The 18,525-nt window shown below is 38.5% G+C and overlaps 1 protein-coding gene across 1 annotated transcript in view; it reads right to left on the minus strand.

Annotated features, from left to right (window-relative positions):
- Window positions 1-18,525, minus strand: part of COL25A1 (collagen type XXV alpha 1 chain) — a 303,851-nt gene that overhangs the window by 146,136 nt on the left and 139,190 nt on the right. The window contains exons 3-4 of the mRNA XM_034064996.1: window positions 2,503-2,547; window positions 408-415 (exon numbers count right to left, since the gene is read on the minus strand). Of these exons, the coding sequence (XP_033920887.1) occupies window positions 408-415; window positions 2,503-2,547 (53 nt within the window). The remainder of the gene's footprint in view (window positions 1-407; window positions 416-2,502; window positions 2,548-18,525) is intronic.

Consider the following 18,525-nt stretch of genomic DNA (forward strand, 5'->3'; position numbering starts at 1 on the left):
CCACAAGACTTTATGATGACTGCAGCGCAAGTTACTACCCAGAAAAAGGCAGAGGGACCAAGTCTGGGCTTAAGAAACTATACTTGCACATTTTATACTGTATTAAAGTATTTGTTATCAAGGCATAAGCAAAATGAGCATAACATACTTACGTGGAATTGTGATCCAAACTGTTATCTGGAGTGGTGACTACAAAGCTTTATTGTTTTAGAGAATTTTTTCTTAAGGAACTTTCTGATTAAGTTATTCAGCTCCAATAAAATTAGTAAGTATTTACACTGTGTAAGTATAAATACCAAAATTCCCTCTTGATGATACATGATCATTTTATCACGGTGATAACTTAACAGGATCTAACAGATTTCTGCCTGATTCTGGAAGAACCAACAATGTATCACTGTACTTACAGGAGGTCCTGTGGGATGGGGTAGAGGGAAAGAGGGTAAAAAAAAGAAAAAAAAAGAATGTGTAAGCTTATGAAGTTATTAAAGAAAGACACATATGTATGAAGCCAAGCACAAGGCCTCAGGATTGTAAGCAAGCAGCACTGCTAATACACAGTACACATTTTCCCATTCAAGTACTTTTTAGCTTTGGTTGTGCTTTGTAACTTGTAAATATTACTAAGGCCTAAATGCATGCGCTTACCTTACCAATTCTTCAATTACAGTCATGCAATCTTACGCAAGTTGCTTCTCCATCCATTTCCATGCAATTTCATGCCAGTCCAAGAATACCAGCCATGGACTACAATTCATTTTGTCAGTCTCCACATCAAGCTTATGTAACCACATCACCAGTTTCGGATAGCCACACAGTTGGCATTTGATCACAGCTTGGCTGCAAAATTGCACAAGGTACCCTTGGCATTTAACCTGGGTATCTCATCAAGACATATAGGTACCAGGACCTTCCAGCATTCCAACTTTGCCTATGAGGTTTCAGTGGCAACCTGGCAGGGCTGAACTTTCTTTTCATCACCTTCCTTTCTCAAGGAACACATATAAAATGCTTCCCATTAAAATGTCACACTTTGTGAAGTGATATTTGCACATTTTTTCAATTATTTAGACTCAAAGACCTGTATAGCAGTTCTTGGAAACATTATCAAAGGGCCACAAATCAAATCTACTATTTCAGTCTTATTAAGTTGAGCAGCTGCAGCTCCCAAATCAATGGCATTTCATTAAGCTTTTATGCCTCTCTCTAATTTCTGAATAAAGTGAAGTGCAAAAGGAGTATAAAACAACAGCAGCTGTACTTTGAGATTGCTTTTAATATTGACAGCCTTTTGGTTTTAACAATGCAATTTTATTGTCCAGTAACTAAGGTAATTTCTTTATCCTGGTAAACATTCTTAAACACCATTTTAAGGTGCACATCTGTTTTTAAATGAGATCAATTTCCTTTATTAATAGCTTAATATGTGTTTATTTGAAATGTAAAATGAATCAAAAAGCATCCTGCAAATTGTCAGGATCATTTGTAAGACAATCCTCAAACACAGAATTTCCTTCTGTACCACAGAATTTTTCTTTACAGAAAATACTAAGCCAACACTGAATGGAAACACCAAGGTGATTTGTATTAACCTTTGGCAGGGCTTGGCTTCAGTTTTGTGATGCAGGAAAATGCGGAAATAATTTTTAAAAGTCAGATAAATGATCATTTACAGAGATAAGAAAAGCTACAGGAGATTTACAGAGATCAAGTTGATTGGAAGATTTTCCTAACTGGCAGATTAGATGAGACCGCCAAGGAGGACAGAAATGTTCATTTTCTCCTGCACTGCCTCCAGAAAATTCACCTCTGTGAAGAGCTCAATCTTGCAAGGTAATCAACAATTCCAATTCTTGTGAATGTCAGCAGGAAGAGGTGCTCAGCATCTCACAACATTGTCTTAAATGAAATTTCAAGCTCCACACCACCAGCAGGATCCTCTCAACAGCAACCCCCCTGGTACAGGGTAATGAACCAACAAATGTTTTTCCGTAAGAACTTACTTGGCACTCATTTCTAGGAAAAACAATTTCTCTCATACAGAGTAGTCAACTTATCATGTTATTTCCTGAGTACTAATACTCTTAACATAAAAAAATTCATTTTGCTCTTTATTTCCTTATACAATTGTTCACTTTGGACCAATGGGGCTTGATGTAACACTGACTTATAGCACTCCAACTGCTGAATTACATGGAGTTACTCTAACTTGCACAAGTGTGCGAAGACACCAAAATGTTTTGATGATTAGAATATGCTACAAATGATACCATGTCAAGCATTTTGAAGTCTGCCTACAAATTAGTGATGCCCAAGACTAGAAAACTATCTGGAAAGCCATCAGGTATATGCCAAGGGTCACAAATCTTTTTCAGAGAAATTTCAGAACTCTCTTTTGGAGCACTCAAGTAATAAAACTGAAAATGAAAGCATGCTGGCTATGTATCCTCACAAAAACACAGGCGCCAAAAAACAATGGATTTTATGAAACTGAAAACTTACCAGTCTCTCCTCTTCTGCCCCGCTTACCTCTTTTCCCTGGAGGACCTAAAAAGAAGATGGTGGGTTGTTACTTTTTTCCTTGAAGTTATGTGTGGAATATCATTCATGTTCAGATGTAAGGCCATTAAACAGATACATTACATGAAATCCCAAGACTTTGGCTGAGCAGGGGTAAAAGATAACCATAATAAGATTTAGGAAGTTGAAGATAAAATTGACAGCTACATTAGCCACTACAGGCTCTCAGAGAACAGGCTGGGAGAAACTTTAGAGGTCATTCAGTTTATCTCTTTTTCTCAAGTAAAAAGTTAACCACATCTAAACTATTATTTCAACTTCCACAGGCATTTTTTCCCCCCGTATTTCACTGTTCTGACAAGTGGAACATTTTTCTTTATGTCTAACTTGCTGCACTGAAACCCATCAATTCTTGTGCATTCTACCACAAACTCTAGAGAAGAAATTGTTCCTCTTATTTTCTCAAAAAAAGTCTTTGTGTTCCTCAGAATTGCTGCACCATTTCTTCAATCTTCCTAAACCAAACTTAACACAGGGCATTAAATTTCATTCAGTTGTTCCTGTATTAAGCCCAAAGATCAGCCTTTATTTATAACAGCAAATCCTCTGGAAAATGCTTGCAGCCTCTATGTGAAAACACGCAAGAGATGAGGAAACCATCACATGGTTCACCATCCCTCAGACACCAACAGGATTGTAAGAGTTGTTAGACACTAAGTTGGCTTTGCTTCTAGTTTTTATCTGTTAGCCATAAACCAATGGCTTAGTCCCTGTATGTTTTCTGCTAAGGAATCCTTTACTCCTCATGGTCTTTTCTTCACAAATATTTACATATTGTAGTCACTGTCTGCTGCCACTTCAAAAGAAAACGAAAATATTTTTGTCCCTCATATCTGCACTCCAACCCTAAACATCTTTTCTAAACTGAAGACATCAGTACAACATTCTTCCTCTCTTCTTGGTGACCTTGATATATTGTTCCTGCATAAGCAAGGAAAGTACACTTGCACTTCTTGTACAGTTTAGGGAGACAGCAGCTGTGGTGGTGACACAGAGTACTGAAATGCTGCTGCTCTGAAAAGGGAACCACAGGTGGGACTCAAAGCTTCTGAGAGGCAAGTGCACGGGTGGAATTTCCAAAAGCAGTAACGCATGCAGGAGAACAAGTACCTCTGCTGTGGCTGTATTTCGCCGTTTGTAATAGATACTAGGTGCACAGGTGGTTTTGTGCAAATAGTTAAGCAACTGTCTGCTACTTTCAGCAACTACAAGATCTTACAAATCATCTGAAGTATCATCTCATAGATTTTAAATGCAAATGACAAATCTTACTTTCTATTATATATATATTTGCAACAATCTAGCTTAAAAGACTAAGATGCTGAAAGGCAACATAGTGTCACATTAGTGATACTATTTTAATATATATGTTAAATCATAAAAAATTAATAAATAAAAAGAGGAGCAGCTCTTGCCTTGAAGGCAGAGAGGTTTACTGCTAGCAGAACATTATACATCTCACTGAAATCCTTCTTTCTTCTTTTGCTTTAAAAATTACCATAGTGGCATAATGCAACACAAGATTAAGATAACAATACCATAGAAAGTATGAATGTTATAGGATATTCATAACCAACAGCATACTTAACAAATATATTTTGATGTTCTATGCTGAAATATAGTGAAAACATCACTCAATGTGGAGAATCTTGAACCTCGCTGAAACACTTCAGCCTTTTCAAGAGTTATCTATGGAAACTTCTTACACAGGTAATGGCATGTTATAACATGGTACAAGTTTCTATACACACATACATTTTTTTTCTGCCTAACTAACGCTGAAAATTGTGAGACCCTATGCATGCACCTACCCCTGCAGCACTCCTCAGTGCATATTTCTTGGGCTATGCCTCCCAAGCTCACAGCATAACTGTGCAGCAATTTGGGCTGATCACAAAAATGGAGGTACAGATCTGCAACACTCAACTATCTGTCAAGATGGTGGCATTTGTAAACCTCATAGAAACTGTGGCATAAGAGATGAATCCTGTAAACTTCCACTGGGTTTTGGGGATCACTTGGGGAAATATTTATTTATTTAATTATTTGCCAATACAAACCAATTCATTTTAGACAGTTAATCACAGATGGTTCCAGTTCACAGAAACACTAATGCTGACATTTAAGGTCATCACTAGATGACTTATTACTTCAGAAAGTACAAGAGCTTTCATGTTTTCCTGAACAGGCTGCTTTCTCTAAATCTTAACTGCTAACATCATCTGTTGCTCCAAGAGCTTCCAGTTATCAAAACCCTGGGCATTTTGCTATAAATATTAATTTTCCATCTGTCTATACTTTTATAACTTTGCACTAATTGCAGGATTTGGTTGAGACTCACTGTAACAGAAGGAGCAGTGAATAAAGTTATACGGAGGACAACGTCAGCTTGCAAATCCAAAGATTTTTACAGCTTGCACAAGGTACACAAGCTGCCTGGGATAAAAAACTCTCTAGAACAGTATCAGAAACATCCAGGCTGAACTGAATTTAATCTAGAGTATTTAAAAAGTAGTTTGCTTTGAACATTTTTTATATCAAAATATACAAAATATAAAAAACTTAGAAATACAAACAAAAGTTTGAAACTCTGTAATGATCTGGGTTAATAAATATTAATGATACTGAGCAATACGCAAAAGCTATTTTATAGCAGTTTGCCAATATATTGTTTTCCTAGGCTCACTACATTTGCCTACAGGTAGGGAGTAAAAGTAAAATGCCAGTTCAGCTGGTTTTAATTTTTAACTTAGTTTAGCTTCAAAATATTTGAAATCATTTTATGCTTCCAAAAACATTCTTAATCTAGTTTTTATGAACTGAAAATTTAGAAAAGATTTTTTTTTCATTCAAATGTAAAAAAAATAATGGCACTGCTATTGCGTATCTACGCAGGAAATATTAAAAATTAAAGAAACTGGGTGTGAGTGTGTGCTATATTTCCAAAAAACTAAGAGTCAACTACTTACCTAAATATATCTTCTGAAGCACTAAATGTCAGCTACCCAAAAGTTTTGCCTTTCTAACCTACCACAAGAATCATAGAATCATAGATTAGTTAGGGCTGGAAAGGACCTCAAGATCATCTAGTTCCACTTCCCCTGCCATGGGCAGGGACACCTCACACTAAACCGTATCACCCAAGGCTTTATCCAACCTGGCCTTGAACACTGCCAGGGATGGAGCATTCACAACCTCCTTGGGCAACCCATTCCAGTACCTCACCACACTTGAGGTGTAAAGAATTTCTTCCTTATATCCAACCTAAACCTCTGCTGTTTAAGTTTTAACTCATTACCCCTTGTCCTATCACTACAGTCCCTAATGAAAAGTCCCTCACCAGCATCCTTATAGCCCCCTTCAGATACGGGAAGGCTGCTAAGAGGTCTCCATGCAGCCTTCTCTTCTCCAGGCTGAACAGCCACAACTTTCTCAGCCTGTCTTCATACGGGAGGTGCTCCAGTCCCCTGATCATCCTCATGGCCCTCCTCTCGACTTTTTCTAACAGTTCCATGTCCTTTGTATGCTGAGGACACCAGAACTGCACACAATGCTCCAAGTGAGGTCTCACGAGAGCAGAGCAGAGGGGCAGGATCACATCCTTTGACCTGCTGGTCACGCTTCTTTTGATGCAGCCCAGGATACAGTTGGCTTTCTGGGCTGAGAGCACACACTGAAGCTGGCTCATGTTCATTTTCCTATCAAGCAACACCCCCAAGTCCTTCTCCACAGGGCTGCTCTGAATTTCCTTTTTGCCCAACCTGTAGCTGTGCCTGGGATTGCTCCGACCCAGGTGTAGGACTTTGCCCTTGGCATGGTTAAACTTCACAAGCGTATCAAGGTCCCTCTGGATGGCATTCCTTCCCTCCAGCATATCAACCGAACCACACAGCTTGGTGTCATCGGCAAACTTGCTGATGGTGCACTCAATCCCACTGTCCATGTCACCGACAAAGATGTTGAACAAGACCGGTCCCAACAACGACCCCTGAAGGACATCACTTGTTACTGGTCTCCTGCTGGACATTGAGCCATTGACCACAACTCTTTGTGTGCAGCCATCCAGCCAGTTCTTTATCTATTGTTGTGGTTTAAGCCCAGCTGGCAACAAGAACCACGCAGCTCTCTGCTCACCACCCCCTCCCTTTTCCTCCCCCCACTCCCAGAGGGAAGGGGAGGAGAATCGAAAAAATGTAGCTCCCATGGGTTGAGATAAGAACAGTCCAGTAACTAAGGTATAACACAAATCACTGCTGCTACCACCACTAATAATAATGATAAGGGAAATAACAAGGGAAGAGAATACAACAGCTCACCACCCGCTGACAAATACCCAGCCAGACCCAAGCAGTGATCTAGCCCTTCCAGGTAACTGCCCACAATTCTACATCCTGGGCATGACGTGCTGTGGTATGGAATACCTCTTTGGTTAGTTTGGGTCAAGTGATCTGTCTCTGCTTCCTCCCGGCTTCCCCTCCTCCCTGGCAGAGCATGAGATTCACAAAGTCCTTGGTTGAAGTAAACATTACTGAGCAGCAACTAAATACACTGGCGTTATCAGTGTTTTCCTGAGGCTGAAAGTCAAAAACACAGCACTGCACCAGCTACTTAGAAGGAGAAAAATGACTGCGACTGCTGAACCCAGGACACTTACCGAGTGGCCCATCTATCAAATTGATGTCTCTCCAATTTAGAGACAAGGATGTCATGTGGGACAGTGTCAAACAGTTTGCACAAGTCCAGGTAGATGACATCAACTGCTCTGCCCCTGCCTGCCAAGAAACTGGCAAGCACACAAAAAAAGATCGCAAACAGAAAAAATTCTCACATCCCACGCACAACAAACTTCAGCCAGATAACAGCTTTAGACTTTGACACTTGATACTTTAACTGAAGTATAAGCAATGAAAGAAATAAGTAACTCCTCCTCATCCCTCAAATTCCTCCAATTAAACCCCAAAATTCCTCTCAATCTTCAGAAGTAGTTGTCATAATAACTACTGATGTAGTACCATTGTACAGACCATTTAGGACAAGAATTTAAATATTAACAGCTTTTCCAAAACATTTTCAAAAATATTAACAATATCTCAAAAATATAAACAATATTTCAAAAATATTTTAGTAATGGGTATTCTAACTTTTGCAATCGTAGATTACAGTGATACAAATTAGAAACAGTACAGATAGACTATGGTCAGATGATTGCTGTGGTCCTGCAAAGGTTGTCTTGGTGTGCCTTATTTCTTGTTAATAATCTAATAATTTGTTTTCTATGAGCATAGCACTGCCAGAGGTCTATGGCAGATCTGCTATATTTATACTGCTATATTTGAGACAGTTGTTACTAGACGAAAGACAATTACTATTGTACGTACTAAACGATATGCTTTGCCACATATCATAGAATAATAGAATAGTTAGGGTTGGAAAGGACCTCAAGATCATCTAGTCCCCACCCCCCTGCCATGGGCAGGGACATCTCACACTAAACCATATCACCCAAGGCTTCATCCAACCTGGCCTTGAACCCATTCCAGCACTTCACCACCCTAATCAGCCACACACCTTAAGGTGTGCGAGGCAACATGCCATCTCCACACTTCAGAAAGACTTATCTGTGCATTTAACAGACTAGAGAATCTATCTTAATCTGATAGTTAAAAATGCCTTAGATCTTAATTTTGATCTACACATTTTTTCAAATCAGATACAACTGAAAGAGAATATAGTCTTTTAAAATTAATATATTATTGCATTTTTTTCCAGTGCTTAGGCTTGAATCATGAGTTAAACTGACATAATTAACTTATTAGACACAGGAATGTAAATATGGTGTATATTGTTCACACATTAGACAGAGCAGGGTTTTCTTCAGTTCATTTCTCCATCTACTTTCTAAAGAAGAACAATTCAAAAGCATGAACAGGTTCTCCTTGCTCAAAGGGAAAAAGGACTGACCCAATATCCTTTTTACCCTAACCCTAAAACAAGAATAGGGTTTTCCTTCTCTGAGACATATATTTAGCTAGAGAATAAATAATTTACATTGTATTAATGCACGTTTATGAAGCACTGGAAAAACTTGGCTCAGGTTTTTAATTAGTATGAATCAGTGACTATGACTTTTACATTGCTTCACAACAATTAAGAACTTTGAAAACAGAGGGTCGAACAACGTGCAGTTTGCCTACATGAAGCTTTGGCACTCCAACATATATACGTATTCTAAACACTGTGTTGTTAAGGAGATAGATTCAATAATTATATGGCCCAAACTGGGAGAAAAAGTTATGCCTTAACAGTCAGATCTTTCAAAGGAATCTACACACTAATCTTTAGAGTTAAGGGTGTTACTAGTACATTGTTACACTAGCACCACCTACAACAAATTCTGTTTCTCAAAACAGCAGAATAAAGAGGAGGGGGAAAAAAACTGAAAACAAACCTGAACTAAAATTTCCCAACCAAAATCAACATTTGGCAGATGAGGCCTAGAGTTCCTCTATCAGCTGCCAAGCATGCCAAAATGCTTTGTCATCTAGAAAGTCAAGTTTCACCCAATTTTGTAAAGTACAGTGGCATTATCAAGTAAAAGGAAAAGGATTTTACCCATCTCATAGAATCAGAATCATAGAATAGTTAGGGTTGGAAAGGACCTTAAGATCATCAAGTTCCACTTCCCCTGCCATGGGCAGGGACACCTCACACTAACCCATGTCACCCAAGGCTTTGTCCAACCTGGCCTCGAACACCACCAGGGATGGAGCATTCACAGCCTCCCTGGGCAACCCATTCGAGTGCCTCATCACCCCAACAGTAAAGAACTTCTTCTTTATATCTCGGGTACTTCCAAACTCCAGCAGGTACTCACTGGCTGTGCAAGAGCTGCTAAACCAAATCAGTGCACCAGCCTAAAGATAAAAGTTCAGAATCCCATTCCCTGTTTTACCGATGCCCAGGACTTCACCTCACATGTTGCTTGCTACATACACATAGCTACTGTTAAAGGTAATGAATATTCCATGTGTACATGAAAAGAAGGTTTTTCTGGTCATTTCGAAGGACATCCATTTCATGTGTAGTTTACAACAACATAAAATTTTGCCTGTCAAGTTGGAAAAATGATTTGATCCAATTATATATTCAAAATAAATCCTGAGCAACTTTGCTGAAGTTGGTAGAATTACTTCAGTATCATCAGGCATAAACAAGCCAACCCTGCTGAAATCATATGATTAAAATATCTAGAAGTCTGTTGAACCAAATCAACCAGGCCATCCAAACTATCCTTTCTGCTTTGACTGCAACACTGGCAAAATAACTGCTGCTGGCTGCATTTCAAGTCCATTACCCAATTTATCAATGACTTCAACTCTCTCCACTTTCAAACCAGACTTCAAACCAGATGTATCATTTATTCGCAATCACACTTCTCCCTATCAGACTAACTCAGAAAGGACTTGCAGTGCTGCACCAAACAGAGCCAGCCACTTGCTCCTCACAGGAAGAGGATGCTTCCCCAGCAAACAGACACATCTATGCTTTGCAGCCACCAAAGCACCAAGTGGCAGTGCAGGCCATCAATGCAGGTAGGCAGCAGAGCAGAGTGGCAGCTGCTGAGCCTAATACCTCTTCCAATGAAATACACATGGCAGAAGCAGCACAGTGACTCCACTTAATGCTGAACGATGCACCGTCCCACGCTGCTAGCCTCCTCTGACTGGAATGGTCAGCTTGGCAACAGGAGATTCAACAGACACATCCATGGTCCTTTTTCACAGCGCTACCATCAACTCCATCCCACCTAGGGAAAAACGGGAAGATTTCTATCTCCAAAGCTGAGCATGTTCTTGGAAACACTGCATGGATCTATTCCATCCTACTTGATCAGCATTTTTGCTCTTCCCTCTTTTCTCAGCTTCTTCAGCTCACATAACATTTGGACTCCTTTCCTCTGACTCTGCATAATCGTCCCACCTGGCATGTTAGTCTTCTGCTTTGTACCTTGGTCTGCCTGGCACAGCCTGCCTGAATTTCCTAACTCATAAAATTATCTACCTCTTTTCCAGCCTCAGCTGGATAAATAACATTCATTGTTTCACACACAGTACATCATCTTTTTGGCTCACCATGAAACATCGTTGCATTGCAGGTCTTGGATAGATGTCAGAGGTTATTATGCAACTTGGCTGAGGAAATGCCAAAACCAGTCGGTCTGATCCACAGCAAAGAAATCTGACCTCACTATGTCAGATTATTTGTACCACTTCTGTGCATGCTAAATGCCATCTGGCTAGAGGCATCTAACATAATGTAATTTCACTAGTATCAGATACTACTGAGGGAGCTCAAAGAATCCCATTATCATCACTTATAAAATAACCAGAACTGCATATACATACATAAATTGTCCCTTTTTCTTCTATGTTAAACATACTTCAAGCATGAAAGGTAATATCCCTTCCAAAAATTCTAACATCACCCAGTATTATTGTTCTGAATTAATTCTATAACTATATAAAAGTCTAGTTTGTTTTTCCCTTAACCTTGCAAAATTGTTGGTCTAAGAAACCATATGTGACAATAAGCCTCACCACGGAAAAAAGTACTTCATGAAGTATTTGTTTCTTTTTGTAAATGGTAAATTTACTGGCTTGTGAAATCACAGATGTCTCCTTCTACATTGTTGAGACTGAGAAACTTGCATCTTTCACCCAGCTTCTTGATACCAGTGTGCTAAATAGCAGCCACATTTTTAAGATGTTCCCTTATCTCCTTTGTAAGGTGAACATACCCTATTTTTCAATCTCTTAATCTGAATATTCTCCATATCACAAATCATAATTGTTAGCACCTTTTCCTAATATTTCTTTGATTCTGCAATGAGTCTTTCAGCATGATAAGGCTGAAATCATGCTTTTTCCACAGTCCTGAGCTCTTGCTCTAACATCACTCCTACAGGACAAGCACTAAGCCATGTCCAGCAGAGCTGCAGGAGTCAGCAGCTGGTGATTAACAGCCTGATACAGCCTTTCCTGCAGAGCCTGGCAAGAAGCATCTCTCAGCCCTTGTGTTCTCAAGGACTTTCGCAAGAGCAGGTCCTCCTTCCAAGGATCATCTGTACTCAAAACTTGGCTTTGTAATTTCTCAAAAGACAGCTCATTTGAAATCTACAAGTTTCACTCTGTTTCATCTTTCCCCCTAATGATACATTGGCTCTAGATTAAATCAAAGGCAACAATTTCTTAAGCAAGACTTACTGCCTTCAACTATTACTAGAAGATAAGCCCTGACAAGTGAAATGTACATAAAATTCAGTTCCTGGCTATGGGTAACTGCTGGACACCCTTTCTTGCACCCTCCATCTACACTCCTCACAGACTTAGATTTTTGGCACAAATGTCCTTCACCTGTTTGGTCGTATTCAGACCAAGGCACAGGGAGTGTTTGAAGTTGAGTTTTTCCTGACAAGCCCACAGATATTTCATTGGGTTGAAGCTGCCTGAGAGCTTTGTGAATGCTGCTGTTGCTGTTCCCTGTCACTAGATGCTCAAGTGTTTAAGGGATATGCCCTGTTTTCATTGCCCTTCTGACTACCAGCTCCCAGCCTATCAAAAGACTGAGCTTATTAAACACTTCATAGAACATCAAGTACATGTATCCTCTCTTATGACACAATGTAAGGTGGGTTATCTGCTTTCTACGGTTACCACACATGACCTTATTAACACAGGTAATCACTGTGAGAGCAAGTTGTTCTGTCTACAAAACCTCCTTCCACCAGTTTGCATTTTTTCTCTATTTCATTGCTGTTTTCATGTTTTATATAAGGGGCCAATGTTCCACCAAAAATGGCACCACCAGTTTACTTAACAGACCTGCAGCACATTTTGCATTTTTTTCATCCTTATGTATGCTAACACTTTGACTATGTCCTTTGCTACAGCTGTAGTTTTAGGAATGCTTTCACAGGCCTTTTTGTACACTTTACCAAATCACAGGAGTCTTGGGATGCATTACAGTCCCCAAGCTTAATCATACTGACATTTGCTCTCTTTCTTTTCTGTTCAGGAGAAGGACTAGGGTAGGACACACTGCTGCTTAAGTGACTTCATTTCAGGAAGACTTAACAATGCAGAACAGACATTCTTGAACTTTGCATTTATCACAGGTTACTGCATCACCAAAGTGCTGTGGCAGAACATGTGTAACTGATGATATTTAAAATACTGTTAGAGATGAAGATTCACATTTATAAGGCAACCAACGAAATTATTCACTTCAGACAGCTTTTGTGTCCGGCTAGAATTATGATCTATCTTTCTAAAGCAGTCTGAAATAGATCCCCGTAGCCTGGAATGGAAGAGTTTGCTGGTTCTTAAAGACTAAGTTTTAGCGGTGAGGCAGCTAAAACTATTTTAAAGAACATAATAACACTCCAAGCACACATGGTCATCTTTGCAAACACAGAAATAGCTGCTATCACCTGGCTGAATAATACTGCTGAGGAACAGCTGAAGTATGTAGGGATAGCTATTCTATACTAGCAAGGCACGAAAGTCTTCTCATCATTTCAACTTGCCATTCCATTGTATTATTATCATGCCATATCAATAGTTAGCCCTATGATGCAAAATGCATGTGTCATATTGAGAAAAAAAATATATAAGCTTCTTTTTTAACTTTTTCAGATACTAATGCAGATTAAATAAGAAATGAGGCATAAAAATTAAATCATTCTTCAGCCTCAATAGAATTTAAATTACTTTTGGGAACAGATTTAGACACTTTTTGAGGACATGCAGCTACACCGGATGGTTAAATAACTACATAGTGCAACTGCAGTTGTATAAAAAAAAGTTTCAGAATTAAAAGTCCTTAAAACATACTCCTGCATCCAGCTTTAAGAAATCACATTATATCTCAGCTTCAAAGTTCTGCCACCAAGAAAACAACAAACAACAACAACAATGGGAAGCGAAACACCATCTTTCTCAAAAGCTGTGCCCTGGACACAGTAGCTCTGAAGTAGGATTCTGTCATAATTCTCAAGAATGGGAAAATCTTTCTGAAGTATCTGCACAATAACCCAGGCTATAGGTCAGGACAGAGCAGGACTACAGCATTTCATGTAGTGCTGTTGAGAAATGGGGACTCTTCCATGTCAGTCAGTGCACTCTCCTACCCCAGTAAACATTAGGTACCATTCCATGCAGTAAGCACTATGTAGACTTCCATCCTGGCTGTGGCTTTCACATTACTTGTGTCAAGTTAATCTCAGTCTGAGTGATTTTTCATCTAACTACATGGTCTTGCATACGCATGGGAGACTTTGGTTATTACTTTCCCTGAGGGCTCCTTTTGACCTCAGGAAACCCATGTCCTCAAAGCTTTCTCAAAAAAACAAAGGTGTCCAATGCTTCTCTTCCAAGGAAAAAAAGGATACCTCTCCTATGTCATAGTGGGATGAACACAGGCTTAGATGTATGGGTTGCACCAGAGCTTGAAACCTCCAGCACATTAGAATGAAAATAACCCATTCTATTTCCTTGCAAGTCCTACATCAATGTATTCCTTCTGCTATAGCTTCCTGACACGTTCCCTATGTTCTTTTCCTTTCTCCTTGCTGGTCATATGGCTCTCAGCTGCCAGACCCAGTACAACAGCAGCTAGATGCAAGAGATGGAGAAAAGTCCTGCTGCCAATTAGACACACCCTCAGTATTCCTGGGAGATGCTGCACAGGCTGTTGATTTTGCTTTGGAGCAGATGAGATAGCCATCTTAGTACAAACATGGGCTGTGTTAAATGTATAAAGACAATGATTTTTCCAAGGCTTGTAACTTTGTGATATTAGTGTAGTCTTTTCTCATCACATGACAATAGCTGAAAGTCATATAAATCTGATAAAACCACCAGTTAATCTTAAATCTCAATCTTTCACTCCAGATTATGGCTTTAGAATTTTATTAACAAAGAATAAGTAAAGCCAAAATATATTTCCTTTAATTCTTAAACATCTGTCCCTGTTTAAAAAGAAACACCAACACAGTGCAGTTAATTTTTGGCAAAAAGATAAGCTGCTGAAAACTGAGTTTCACAATGGCAAAGAAGAGGCAATGCTAATAACAATATGTCAGCTACTCAACCCTTACTGTAGTTGGTTGTGTTATTTTCACTGGTAGTAGCAAAAGTAAAATTATCTAAGGATCAATGATTCTGATTCCTCTGAATGCTCATTGTAGGCTAGAAGGTTTGCTACAATTTTCAATACATATTGACCTAGATTAGTGCAAATGCTTTTAAAATTTCACTTTAAGTGTTTTCAAATAGATTTTTCACTTTAAACACTACAAAACACTGAAGATAGAGTATGATAAATTTCAATTTTTACACTCTTTTACAGCACTTACAGAACTAGACAGTTCTTGAAAATAAACTTCTTTGAGAGGATATAAAATAATCTATAGTAAAATTATTATTTTAAGTACTGTGGATATGATACTGAGATAGCTGCTATGTGGCCAAAGAGCAAGACACTTTCTAATCTGCATTTGAAATGAACTTGTAAAAGAACATGGCTTACCAATGTACCTTTTCAGAAGCTGTAGCTGAACTAAATACACTTTTAAGTGCCTACAGTCTCTTTCAGTTTTAATGTCTTTTGTAAATCTGCAGTAATCTACCTTAACCTACTCAATCAGCTACTCAGCTTTTCAACATATTCTGGTTTTTCTTCTCAGCTCAAACCTAAAATCTAAAGTAGTGGCACAAACATTTCCATCATATAATTTGTCATATCAGTTTCATTTTATTCTAACAATTTTCTCTTGCAAAGCCAGTGAATAGCTTTTCTAGTTTTATTTTTTTTTTGAAGATGTGGAATATCATCAACACCATATTCAGTTAAAACTGTGCAACATGAAGCAAATATTTAACATCCTAGACTATCTCCACTTACATTGTGGAGTCCAGGTGTCTCCTCTTACTACAGATTTGATCCACATGCTTAACTTTTAAGCTATGATTGACAAGACTTTCGTGATTATGATGACAGATTAAAGTGTTCATTGAATTTAGAGGGGTTTTATTTCAGTTGTGACAGTAGTGTACTGGGAGACAATGAAATACAATACCATGGGATTAAAGGCAGCACATAACTAGTCAGGCACTGGTACTGCAATCATCTTGGTCTAACCCACACATGCTGATCACCCATTTAAACATAAAACCCTACCCTGAGCAAAGCGTATGCCTTTCAAAGTCCTACTCATGTGCCTCCTCTCATTTCTAACATAATAAATATATCATCTGACGAGGAGCTTAGTGACAGCTGCACAAGTTAGTTCTAATTACAAAAAATAATACGTGGCTTTAAAAGGCTCAATAAGTCTCTGTTGCATAACAGCACCAAAGTAGCACAATTATTGCTTACAAACAAAAGTAAATAAATAAAAAAATGTGCCAGGACTGCTTTACTCTCCAAGTCAATTTTTTTTGGATAATCTATAAAAGCATCTTCTCTATTGATGCACCATCCACCTGCAGAAAGGGTAAACAACAAACTGAACTACAAATGCTCCAAAATATTTTGTTGGAATTAACACAGGAGGTACATAATTGCAAAAGACCAAAACCAATAAAAAGGAACTAATTTGTTCACTTTGGTTTATATCTTACAGCTGCCTGTGAACTTTCGCAATGAGATTGGCTCTGGTTCCTGAGGAGACACATATTCAACCTTACAGACACCAGCAAAATGTTTTTAGTATGCTGGGCTACATCCTGCTCCTCAGACTTGATTATTTCAAACAGTACCCTCGCCTGGAAAAAAAAAAAAAAAAAAGAAAAACAAAAAGAAAAGAAAAACAAAAAAGTACAATCTCCAGGGCTTTAGACACTCTAGTGAGACTTATGTTCGTGAACTACAGCAGTTTGTCTTTGATCCGATGGACATCAGGTTGAGATGCAAGTGAACTGAATGATGACAAAAAAAGACACCACCAGATGCCAAAACAACCAGGACTTGGATTGTTCTGCTATAAATTCTCTTCCATAGTTTAAGAGGACAAGCAAGGAAAGTTGTACTAGGTCATTCTCAAAGTAAGATTAAAGAATTAATGGATGAAAGTTTATTATACTACTATAGCGACTTCTTTCACTATATGTTTCCAATTATTTTTAAAGTGTCAAAATTTTTCTAACATAAATGTAAAGTTTAGTACATGTCCCATGTATAGAGAGCTTACAGAAAGCAACATTAGAGAGTGGATGCTCTCAGCTGCTTCTCTGTTACCAGCTGTATCTTCGATAGCTTGGAAACCTTCCAGTGCTGTAATTTTGTCAGCCAACTGTAACCCCATGTTGAATTTAAAGAACTTAATCTACCCTATTATTGCCTTTTCACAGGTGGAACCTGTGCCCTTTTCTTTTATCAAGGTCTTATACATGACATAATAGAGACTCCAAAATCTGTTCAGATTAATTTATATAGATCATCCTTTACCTGTACAAAGACAATGGACTAACAGTTCAAGTAAATAAAAACATTCCATCTCAAGCAAAACATATGGATTTGATCTACCATTTTAAACTGCCAGCCACACAAATATACATTCAGAGTCAAGTACACACACAAAAGAGCCTTCTCGTTTAAGGCAACTACAGAGGGCCTTATTGGCTTTGACTGAGGCAAATCTTCCCCTGAAGCTATGAGGCTTTTACTCAGGCAAGCAGTGATATTTTAAAAAGCATCTTGAGATTTGGCTCAGTCTCAAAGAAAAAAACAAAGTAATGGATATTCTCCATAAGACAGAATAAAGCTAGCTGTCATTTAACATGCAGTTGCTCATGCATACTACTGTGTAAATAAGAGTTCAAGATCTTCATAAACCGAGATTACATACCTTTTACTAATAACCTGTTATTGTTTATGTTTGAAGGTTAGCTGCAAACATTGCTCACAGCATTTTCAGAGAGTGAAATAAAGACATATGCAATGTTTTTTTTACACACATACTACAAGCACAGGGTCAAAGCTAATTAGACTGGTACTTAAGTCAGTCTAATTAATCAAGTCAGTCAAGTTAATCAGATCCATAGGTATCAGCATACTTTTCTAATTGTGTCCACACATGAGTGAGTATGTGTGTATCCAGTTAAAGAAAAAAAAAAACATGCCTCTCTGTCAACTGGGCAACCTGCTTTGGCCTTCCATCTGCAGAACACAACTGTAGCTTTCCACGACCAGTAACAATAATATTTGGTGTGAAATGACAATAATAGAGAGCAAGTTTGGAAACAGCGAGCTCTTGGGTTTTTATCCTGGAAGTCAAGCTGCAAGGAGCCTGGCATGTTCTGTGTAAAGAGCTATTGGAAATCTGGCTCTAAGCATTACAATATGACTTTCAAGGAGCTGACCATAACTGAAGGCTATTCCTTGAGCGGATATTTGAGCAAAAGTTACACTCTTAACCTGCCCAGATGTGACAAATGCAAGGTGTCACAAATGGAACAAAACACTTTTTACAAACATCTTTCTCAGTTAAACTGGACAGTATGACTTAACACTGCCTCAAAACAATAGGATGTTGAAAAGCTCTAAGCTGTGTATTATGCCTAAAATACTGTCCAGACTTAATAAATTTATATGGTGCTGTACTTAAATATCCTGAAAGCAGAATTTACAGGAAGTCAAACATTAGCACTCTGCTATGACTAAGTGTTGCATTTTACTAGAGGCAGGGTAAAGCTGTATTCGTAATATATCAGGAAGTTATGTTCACAGCATTAATAAAAGAATCTTCTTTTAAAGTTTAATGTAAACTTCAAGGACTGACTGAGTAAGGAAGTGAGACATCCTCCTACACCCTTACAGTTACAACACTGTCTTAGCAAGGGCCACAGACCTCCTGAAAGTGTCCAGCATTCTTCTTGTGAAAAC

Source organism: Melopsittacus undulatus, chromosome 7, assembly GCF_012275295.1.
Source record: "Melopsittacus undulatus isolate bMelUnd1 chromosome 7, bMelUnd1.mat.Z, whole genome shotgun sequence".
In the NCBI taxonomy this organism is placed as follows: Eukaryota; Metazoa; Chordata; class Aves; order Psittaciformes; family Psittaculidae; genus Melopsittacus; species Melopsittacus undulatus.